Genomic DNA, 11,439 nt, shown 5'->3' with positions numbered 1-11,439 from the left:
GCATCTTCCCACATATAGAAAAGCATTAAATTCCTTAACTTGACATATGTGGTTTTCTTTAATTAATAATCTTTTGACTTTCAGACTACCTGCCCCTTGTTGCAAAACTCCTATATATCCGGGCTCCCCCTTCGCCTCCTCGGAGCAGTTCTCTCAGGGTTACTTGAGATGCTGCCTCCTAGGCTTTAAGTCCTAAAAATTCCCGCCGAATAAAACATAACTCTCAACTTTTAGGCTGTGAATAATTTTTAGTCGACATACTTCAATCTGGTTTATGTTAACTATTTTTAATGTTTTTAAAGTATCTAGTTTGTTATTATTCTCCAACTTTCTTCTTTATCTTTGTGATTATATATAAGCTCGGTGTTTTATAGTCTCAAAGCACTTGATTAATACTTTAGAATATCTTATTCTTCATGGAACTTAAAGTTTTATGTTTGGGAGATGTTGCCAAAAAACCTTGGCTCTCTGCGCACAGATGCTGAACAGAATACAGAGACAGAGATTTTGGAGGATAAGAGAGATGGCTTTATTCCTCTGCCAGGCATATGGGAAGACATGGCAGGTTAGCTCCTCAAGAACTGTGCCCCCCTTGCATTCTTTTTCTCCTTGCATTTTTTCAAAACAGTCATAGCTGGCATTAGGCAGCCTGGTAATTGGGTCCTTTTGTCTCTGGTTTATAGGCCGGCGATCTTCTTTCTGAAGCGCAAAAGCTACAGGGGGTGATTTGTTACAAGGGAGCATAGAAAAGGTAAACACCAGGAGGAGGATGTAATTTACACAAAGTTAGGGAGTGATAGGTTAGCTTTGTGAAGTACAAATCTAGTTACACACTACAGATTAGTAACAGTTAAAATAAAATAAGGGGTGATTAACTCTTTCAGGCCAGGTTATGTTTCTTCTCTAGTCTGTTCACTGTTCCCTTTATTTTCCTTGTTCTCAGGAGAGGGAAGAAAACCCCTCACTCCTATTTTTATTGTAGCACAGACACAAACATAAAACAAGAACAAATCACACAAATAAATAGGTAATTGCACACTGTAATGAAAAATGCTTGAGTAAGTATGAACAAATAATATGTCAGTCAGAAAAAACGTTACACTTTAAATAAGCACGTATAAATTATGAAGTGCAATGCAAAATTCACATGACTTTTTCCTATACTGTACTTAAAAAAAGTCCACCGAAGCAAAATACTGACTCTTCAAAGAAATTTTGCCCTCCTGCTACCTTGCATTGCCTTTCTGGCCAGCCTTCCTTCGTTCCATTCCTCCGGCACGGGGAAACCTCTTTGGCGGGAAGGGCGCTTTGCTGGAAATCTTGGCGAGGTGCGGATTTAACCTCCCTGAGCGTCTAACTTACTGCGGGGATTTTAAGAGGAGATAGCTGAAAATGCCGTCAGAACCTTGCAAAACGCGTAACACATGTACACTGACACCAGTCCTGCTCAGCGCAATCTCAATATACGAAAGAGGGCAACTCCCCAGCTAAATCTTCCTGCTTCCTGTAAAACCACGGGTTAGACAATTCACCCGAATAGCAAGCGACAGTCAGATCTGCGCATGCTCTGTTGGTGGACAGCTCCCCTCCTCCTCCTAGTCGGAAGTCCCGGTTTGTGTAGTAAATTACGACAGTCGTAAACTGAGATTTCGTGACGGCTTCCCAACTTTACGACAATCACTATGGCGGCTGCCGGTGGTGGATTTGAAAGTGCGAGGAGCGTCGACGAGCGTAAAGAACAGACCCGGATTGCCAGGACCGAGGTGTTGCGACAGGTACCTCAGTTTGGGGGTTTCGGGAACCATTTAGAATTGAGAGAGTGGAGGCTTTCAGGGAGCCAGGCCTCTGGTTCTCCTGCCTCCCCGCAGCCTTAGTATCTCACCTTACCTGGTTGTGTGGGGGTAGATGTCTCCCTTTGGAATGCCCGCAAATTCTTGGGTATCTTCTGCCTCCTAGATGCTCTGGCAGGCTCCAGTTGCTCATATTCTTTTCAGTAAGACTTGTTTATTTCCTCTGAATTTCCTTATCTTTTAAATCATCCATTCTTGACATTTCTATCACCTGATCACCTGAGCTGCGCACTTTCGAAGGACTCCGCCACTTACAACGACTCTCTATGCGTTTTTTATAGCCTCAGTTCTCGCTCTTGCTATATCTAAAATAAAATTTTCCGTTCTCAGGAACACATGTAAGCCTTGTCAGAGTAGACCGTTTCATTCTCCTTTTGAACTATTTATATCAGTTATTGGCTTATTGTAAACCCTTACTGATGCGAATAAGGATTGAGGCAAGAAACCCAGAGAATTCAGCCCTTCGAAAAAGGTTGAGAAGCATTCTATTTCTCATTAAGATTGAGATGGGGTAGAGGTAACATAAAGAATGCAGGAAGTAAACTGTACTATTGAATTATCTGACAAGATGTAAGAAGTGTGGCAATGAAGGGGAAAAGTTGTATGTTGGAGAGCAATGTAAGATGAAACAAGTGATGGTTTTTGTTTTAAGCTGGAACAGTTTAAAACGAGTTTAAATGCAGATGAGAAAGAGCCGATATAGGAGACAGGAAGGAGAAGGTGTAACGACTACAGCCAGATTTACAGGGGAAGAGAGGGCAATAAGTCTTAGGTGAAAGGTTGGTATTGTTCCCTGATTTCAGCATATGTAATATATGTGTATAATAAATATCCTTCATCCTTGTCTCTGATATTTCAGGCAGTTTTTGGAGAGAGTAGGGTTTGTGATAAATTGTATAGTAGAGCTATGTACGGAGGTTTGAGAAGGACCAACCCCAGCTTCGAAATTTGGGGGGAGAATGAAAAGGCAGGAACAACTTCCTAGAAAGATCTTACTTTATTTGACTGTTGTTGAAAGATGAATAAAAATTAGCAATATAATCATTTGTTTTTAGAAAGGTGATTCTTCCTGAAGCATTTTGGGGGTGTGGGTAGAGGGGTATGGGCACTGCAGACTGAAGGTGTGGAGGTCAGTCCCCAAACAGTAACAAAAGTATCAGGCAGTATCAGTGGGATAGTGAAGGGAAAAGAGATTCAAGTCATATTTGAGGTAGGGAGCTTAGGGAGAGGGAAGGGTCTACAGTAGGTCCCTGGATTCTGTCTTTGATTGGTGGCTCATTTCACTAGAGACTGGTAATTGGTAATGCAATTGGTAATGTGGAAGGATAGTTTGTTTGTTTGTTTAAGTCTTTCTTACACTTTGGTGGAAGCAAATTCCTGGTAAGCCTTATATGAAAGTGGGAGAAGTTTTTGTTTTGCTTTTTTGTGAAAGGCAGTGGATCAATTGTTAATTTTTCTTTTTTCACTGTTTTAGGCTAAAGCCAATTTTGAAAAGGAAGAAAGGCATAAAGAACTTAAACGACTTCGGGATAAGGAAACATGGATGCTACCTGATGTGAATAAGCAAGTTGAACAGATCTCACAGGTGAATACTAACAGGCTTACTTGATGTAAGCTTATCTGTCTTTTTTTTTTCTTTTTGTACTTATTCAAGTTAATATTGGAGGAGTAACTTTATAGACTATTTTTGCAAGTTACAGAATGAATATCACATAGTTGGCATTACTGAATATTTTCTCTCTCTGGCCAAAGTAGTATATTTTAATATTTTGGACATTATGACATTGGAAAGATTTTGTTAGTTGAGTTGGCTGGTAGAAAGCTTAGCTTCAAATTTCTAGCCCACTTGTGGCAAGTTTATGGATCTAAAAAGTTATGTGTTTTAAGCTTAATGTCAGGCTTTTGTTTCTTTTTCTTTTTTCTTAGGGGGGTTGTCTCAATCCTTGTTTTCTCTTCCCACAGTTTATGCTATCTTGTTATATGTTATGTGGCTAGTAATCTTCTATAAATTCTTTTGGGCCCATTGAAGGAGATACACACACACGTATGTCTGTGCATGTATGTGTTTATTTGATTATATTTGTCTGTCAATGTATCTACAAATAAAAATTCCCTTATAATTTTCTAAGAAATTTTAGCTATATGATTTATTAGTAATGCATATATTATAGAAGTATGGCAAAGTTTCTTAGAAGAAATTATTTATTTAGTCATATTCCTTGTCTCCTTTCATGAAAGATTTAAAGGTTTTTGGAATATAGAGCTTTCTTTCCCTCAAAATACTTCCTTTTAAAGTAAGCTAAACTAAATTCTTACCCTTTAACATGATTATTTATAGGAACACTGTGTGAAGAAAAAGAAGAAAAAAGACAAGCATTCAAGAAAAGTAAAAAAAGAGAAGAAAAAAAAGAGCAAGAAACAAAAGTGTGAAAAAAACAATGAGTCAACTGACAGTTCATCAGTAAGTATGTACTAAAACTAACCAAAGCAGCTACTTGAGAAAATTTTATTTAGAGGAACAACATATGGGAACCTAAAATATATATGAGAACTTAGATAATATTATTAGTTAGGATATGAAAATGCCTGGGAGACATCTATTTGGAGATATCTAAGAAATGGTAGAAATACGGATCTTAGGTTATAGATAAAGGTAAGAGGATGGAGATACATTTTGAGAATCATTGCTCATTGAAGCCATTAGAATGTATGAATTGCCTAGGGTAATTGAAAAGAAAGAAGAATACCAATACTGAGGAGCCAGACAGAAAGTAAAGGATATTAAGTAGAAGTAGTTGGAAAATTAGAAGGAGAAGCAGGAAAAAGTAGTACTGTAAAATAAGGGAAAAGAGTGCCAAGATATTTCAGAGTCTGTTACCTCTGTTTGCTTTTCATAGAAATTAACATTTAAGTCTTTAAAATAGGTTGTATTTATATATTTATCTTTGGGACAAAAAGGAATAGAATGCTGGGTCTGCTGTGTCTCTAGCCAGGTCTGGGATGAGAGGACTCACAGAGGATAGGAAAGCAGGCCAAACCCTCATGCTTATTTTCAGGAAGAGAAAGGTATGTTGTGCTTAGTGAGTGATGAGCTAGAGATGTTTAGGGATAATTGGACTCATAGGTACGATCTTCAGAGGGTTATACTCTCAGTTGAATCATCATGTTTGACAATCTGGCCTTCTTGTAGTTTCAGAAATTAAATTTTTGGCAGTATACCCTGAGATGATAATTGGCTCATGAAAGCCTATTTTATTTGAGAATGCAGTATCTTAATTCATAGTGAGAAATACACCTGGATAGTTTTATTGACTCTCCAGCATATTTTGTAATGGTAGGAATATTATATAGAAAAAAAATTTTTTTGGAATACAACTCAGCGTAAAGGGAGTTAGAAAATCTTAATGTGAAAAGAAGATAGAGGCACTTTTTCCACAATTGTGAGATTGAGTTGCTGACCCCATTGAGAATCTGATAAAAGTGATCTTTTCTTCAAAAAGAAATTTATATACAAAATTGTTTATTTCAGGGGAGTTTGTAAAACTCCCAGGAGTTTACATAAGGATCACAGCTTAAGAATCTTCATCCCATGGGGATATATCTGCCAGGACAACTAAACATTTATGTTATTTGATTAAGGGCACTTGCTTCCCTTTATTAGAGACACACTGTCCTGTTCTTTGTTGTTCTTGTTGCTATTGCTGTTCTTCTCTGCAACATACGTAAGTCTTTTTGTTGCAACATATAGCATGTACATTTATACATATCTATTAAGTTGTGTAACATATACCTTAGAGAGAGTAGTTTGAATGAATGCTCAGTGCCCACATCACATTGAGGTTGACTGAAGAAGAACAGAGAAACTTATACTGACAGTGAAGGGTAGGAAAGACAGAATGATAGCTAGGGGAATCAGGTTGGTTGGGAGGTCTTTTTGAGAAAATGTTTTTAGGAAGAGAGGGATAAATATTACTGAGGAGAATGCTAAGTTTGGGTGAGCAAGCTTCCAGGGGAGGGGGTAAGCTTAGTTGGGAAGTAGGATCACCTTCTCTTCTGAGCTAGAAGGGAAGTAGTAAAGATGTATACAAATACAGATAAATAAGGAGGAGGTAGCAGATAAATAAGAAGGAGAGCAGATTATTGATGGTGTTTCTGCTTGATGTTCTCTGTTTCCTTTGTGAAGTAGAAGGTAAAATCATCATCTGAGACGACAACTTGGGAGTAGAAGTAGGATGGAGGGATTGAGGAAATAGCATAGATTTGAAACAACTTTGCTTAGGTAATAAAAGAAGGAAATGAATTACTGGGAACCATTGAGGATCCATGTGAGGCTGGAAAGCATATCTTGACTGTCAAGGTCTCTATTTTTTTTTCTTTTAACTTTTAAAATGAGCTTTACTGAGGTATAATTTACATATAATAAAATAATCCTATATTAATTGTACTATTTAATGAATATCCCTTTTTAACTCTGTCAGTTAAGATAGCATTTCCATTCCCCATAAAGTTCTTCGTGGCTCTTTGCAATCAATTCCTCCTCACCCTCCCTCTGCCTCCACTCTGGGATTGGGCAGCCATAGATCGGCTTTAGCACACTATAGATTAATTTTCGCTGTTCTAGAATTTCATATGAATATTCATATATGGTTGACCCTTGAACAACACGGGTTTGGACTGCACAGGTCCATTTGTATGTGGATCTTTTTCGAGAAATATGTACTAGTTCTACACAATCTACGGTTGGTTGGTTGGATCTGTGGATGTGGAACCATAGATATGGATGGCCAACTGTAAAGTTACATGTGGATTTTCCACTGCACAGAGGATCAGCACCCCTAACCCCCACATTGTTCAAGGGTCAACTGTAATATGATCCTTTTTGTGTCGGGCTTCTTTGGCTTTACGTAATGTTTTTGCAACTCACGTAATTGCATGTAGCAGTATTTCCTTTCTCTTTATTGCTATATTCCAGTGTATGAATATACCATAATTTGCTTATCTGTCTTATCTGTTCAAAGTCATTTGGGTGGTTTTTTAGTTTGCGCTAGTATGAATAAAGCTACTGTGAATGTTTGTGTACAAGTCATTTGGTGGACATGTTTTTCTCTTGGAAAAATGCCATCGTTTTCCAAAGTGTTTGGACCATTTTACACTCCTACCAGCAGTATTTGCGAATTCCAGTTATTCTACATCTTTGCAAGCACTTGGAATTTTCAGCCTTTGTACTTTTTTGGCCGTCCTACTTTGTGTAGTAATATTTCATGTGATATTTCCCTGAACACCAGTGATGTAGAGCATTACTTGAAGTCTTTATTGGCCATTCTGTTTTCTTTTATGAAGTCCAATTTATTAATTATTTTCTTTTATCATTAATTTTTCTTAGTTACTGCTTTTGGTGTCCTAATTTTTGCACATCTCAAGGTTGTGAAGATTTTCTCCTGTGTTTTTTTCAAGAAGTTTTGTAGCTTTGGCTTTTTTGTTTATCAGCGATTCATTTTGAGTTAATTTTTGCTTATGGTATGTAGTAAGTGTCAAAGTTCAGTTTTTCCATGTGGATTTCCACTTGTTCCAGCATCATTTGTTAAGAAGGCTAACCTTTCTCTGTTGAATTACTTAGGCTCCTTTGTTTTAAATACAATTGAGCATATATATTTGTGGGTTAATTTCTAGACTCTGTTCTGTTCCCTTGGCTTGCATGTCTCTCCTTGACCAGTAAATAAATTGTCGTAATTACTGCAATTTTAGGGTCAGTCTTGGAATAAGGTAGTGTAAGTTCTATGATTTTGTCCTTTTTGAAAATTGTTTGCTACTCTAAGTTCTTTGCATTTTTAAAATAAAGTTTAGAATCAGCCTATCACTTTCAACAAAAATATCTACTGATATTTTGATTGGAATTGTTTTGCATCAATAGATCAATTTTGGGGGAATTAATATCTTAAAATAGAGAGTCTTCCAACCCATCATGCATGTGGTATATCTCTCCATCTCTTTAAGTCTTCTTTAATTTCTCTCACAGTGTTCTGGAATTTTCAGTGTAGAGGTCTTACTATCATCTTTTGTTATATTTTTTATATTTTATTTTCTTGGGGTGCTGTTGGAAATGGAATTAAAAAAATAAATTTTATTTTTTGTGTGTTTGCAGCTAGCATATACATTTACAGTGGATTTTTGTATATTTACCTGTATCTTGTCACCTTGCTAAATTCACAAGTACTAGCGTTAGCTTTTTTTGGTTGATTTCTTAGTACATGATTATGTTATGTGTGAATAAAGACACTTTTTTCTTTCCGATCTCTAGGCGTTTTATCCCATTTGTTAATTTTTTGTTATTTTATTTCACTAGCTAGGACTTCAATATAGTGTTGAATAGAAGTGGTGAGAGTGGACATCCTTACCTGTTCTTTATCTTAAGTGGAAAGCATTTATCTTTCACCTTTAAGCATGATGTTAGCTGTGGGCTTTTCATGTATGCCCTTTTAGACTGAGTAAATTCTCCTCTATTTTTATTTTTTTCTGAGAGTTGGTGTCTTGAATAAGCATTGGATTTTGTCAGATACTTTTTCTGCATCTATTTATATAATTATATGATTTTTCTCTTTTATTCTGTTAATATGGAGAATTACATTGGTTGATTTTTGAATGTTACAGCAACCTGAATTTCTGGGATACACTCTATTTGGTTATTTTTGTTTATTTAATTATAAAATATTTTATTTATATATACTTACAAGCGCATTTTATTTTATATATATTTTTTCTGATGTGATTTGCTCACAATTAGTTGAGAATTTTTGCATCTGTGTTTATGAGGGGTATTGGGTTTTGTTGTAAGGGTAATGCTGGCCTCACGTATGAATTAGGAAATATTCCCTGTTCTTCCATTTGTAGAAGAGTTTGTGCAGGATTGGTGTGATTTCTTCCTTAATGGATTGTTAAAACTCGCTAGTCAAACTGTTTGGGCCTGGAGTTTTCTTTGTGGGATGCTTAAAGCACAAATTTAATTTCTTTAATATCTGTTTTAAATGTTTTCTGTTTATTCCTGAGTTAGTTTTGGAATTAAGGTTTGCAAGGAATTTGTTTGTTTCATCTAAATTGTTGAATTTATTGTCATAGTATTATAATATTCCTTTATTGTCCTTTTAATGTCTGTCGAGTCTGTAGTTATGTCCCTTCTTTCATTCCTGATTTTGGCTATTTCTATTTTCTCTTTGTTTCCTTGGTTAGAATAGTTTTAGGTTTATCAATTTTATTAATCTTTTCAAAGAATTGCCTTTTAGTTTCATTAATTTTCTAGTTGTGTATTTTCTATTTTATTGATTTCCACTGTCTTTTTACTTTTCTTTCCTATTACCTATTTTGTATTTAATTTGCTCTTCTTTTTCTAGCTTCCTGAAGCGGGTGTGTAGGTCTTTGATTCTAAATCTTTCTTATTTTCTAATGAGTATTTAATCTACAATTTTTTCTCCTAGTACTGTTGTATCTCCATCTAACTAATTTTGATGTGTTATGTTTTCATTGTCATCTTTTCAAAATATTTTCTAATTGATTTTGTTACTTTTTTTGAACTTACAGACTATATATGAGTTTAAAATTTTCCAGGTATTTGTGGATTTAACCAGTTTTGTTTTTGACTTCAAATTTAATTCTGTTGTTGTCATAAAACATACTCTGTATAATTTAGTTTTAATAAAAAATCATAGAGACTAATTTTATGGCCTAGCCTATGCTCTATCTTGGTGAAAATTCCTTATGTAATTGAAATGAATGTATATTCAGCTGTTGTTAGTTGTAGTGTTCTATGAATGTCAACATGGGAAAGCTTATTCATAGTGTTAAGTCATCTGTATTCTTACTGATTTTCTATTTTCCTCTTCTGTCAGTTACTGAGAGAGCAGCAGTAAAATCTCTGTGTTGTGGATTTGTCTTTTTCTTTCAGTTTTGTCAGTTTTTGCCACATGTATTTTGAAGTCTTGTTAGATACATACACATTTAGGATTTTTGTATCTCCTTGATGAATTGATGATTATATCATGAAATGTTCCTCTTTATCTCTGGTAATATTCTTCTTTAAGGTCTACTTTTGTCTCATAGTAATAAAGCCTTTTCAGTTTTCTGACTTTTTGTTTTCATGGTGTATTCTTTTTTATTCTTTTGGTTTTAAAGTATCTGTTTATTTTATATTGAAAGTGTATTTCTTGTGGACAGTCTGTGTTTGGGGCTTGCTTTTTTATCTAGCTTATCAGTTTCTTCCTTTTAAATTAGGATTTTCTCCACTATATAATATGACAGCCATATTGACTTTAACATTTTTGGTTAAAATTTACTGAAGTTATATCAGGTTGAAAGTTCATTTCTTCAGTCTCACTAGCCAAATTTTTAAAGTGTTTGTAGACACATATGGCTAGGTTAGTGGCTACCATATTGGGCGGTGTAGGTATAGAAAGATCCTATTAGATAGTGCTGGTTTAGATTATTTATGTTTAATGTAATTACAGGTATGTTTGAGTTTGTCTGCCATCTTGCTTTCCGTTTTCTATTTGTCCCATTTATTTATTTATTTTTTTTTCTGTTCTTTTTCCTAGCTTCATTTGGATTAATTGGTTTTATTTTAGTGTTCTTATTTGTTTATTCATTCATTGATTCATTCTATTTTTTTTTAGTTTAATGAAAGATTTTTTAAATTCTGTAGTGCCTTATACTTTTCAAAAGTTTCACAGACATGATTTAATATAATCCCATAATAACCCTTCATTTTAATCCCCTGTGCCTATATTGCCCCTTTCCCCTTCTCTCTCCCCACTGGTAACCACTAGTTTACCCTCTATATCTGTGAGTCTGCTTCCTTTTTGTTTTATTCACTAGTTTGTTTTATTTATAGATACCACATATAAGTGATACTTTGTAGTATTTGTTTTTCTTTGTCTCACTTACTACTTCACTTAGCATAATGCCCTCCAGGTCTGTCCATGTTGCTGCAAATGGCAAAACTTCATTTTTTTTTATGGCTGAGTAGTATTCTGTTCTATTGTATATATATGCCATATCTTTATCCATTCATCTGTTGGTGGACATTTAGGTTGCTTCCATACCTTGGCGATTGTAAATAATGCTGCCCTGAACATTAGGGTTCATGTATCTTTTTGAATTAGTGTTTTTGTTTTTTGGGAGTATATACTTGGGAGTGGAATTGCTAGATCATATGGTGGTTGTATTTTTAGTGTTTTGAGAAACCTCCATACTGTTTTCCACAGTGGCTGCACCAGTTTACATTCTCACCAACAGTGTAGCATGGTTCCCTTTCTTCACATCCTTGTCATTTGTCATTTGCATTCTTTTTGATGATAGCCATTCTGACAGGTGTGAGGTGATATCTCATTGTGGTTTTGATTTGCATTTCCCTGATGATTAACGATGTTGAGTGTCTTTTCGCCCATCAGCCATCTTCATTTCCTCTTTGGAAAAATGTCTGTTCAGTTCTTCTGCCCATTTTTTAAATGGGTTATTTGTTTTCTTGATTATGAGTTGTATGAGCTGTTTATATATGTGGGGTATTAACCCCTTATCAGTCATGTCATTTGCAAATATTTTC

At 35.3% G+C, this 11,439-nt stretch overlaps 1 protein-coding gene across 1 annotated transcript in view; it reads left to right on the top strand.

The window, feature by feature from the left end:
• The first annotated feature begins 1,670 nt into the window (after positions 1-1,670).
• CWF19L2 (CWF19 like cell cycle control factor 2) overlaps positions 1,671-11,439 on the top strand; it is a 185,861-nt gene continuing 176,092 nt past the window's right edge. The window contains exons 1-3 of the mRNA XM_068556327.1: positions 1,671-1,775; positions 3,325-3,435; positions 4,189-4,311. Coding sequence (XP_068412428.1) covers positions 1,683-1,775; positions 3,325-3,435; positions 4,189-4,311 — 327 coding nt within the window. The 5' untranslated portion in view covers positions 1,671-1,682. The remainder of the gene's footprint in view (positions 1,776-3,324; positions 3,436-4,188; positions 4,312-11,439) is intronic.

The sequence above is a fragment of the Eschrichtius robustus genome, chromosome 11, assembly GCF_028021215.1.
Source record: "Eschrichtius robustus isolate mEscRob2 chromosome 11, mEscRob2.pri, whole genome shotgun sequence".
In the NCBI taxonomy this organism is placed as follows: Eukaryota; Metazoa; Chordata; class Mammalia; order Artiodactyla; family Eschrichtiidae; genus Eschrichtius; species Eschrichtius robustus.
The sequence above is the reverse complement of the archived record's forward strand: the minus strand, read 5'-3'. Positions and strand labels throughout refer to the sequence as shown.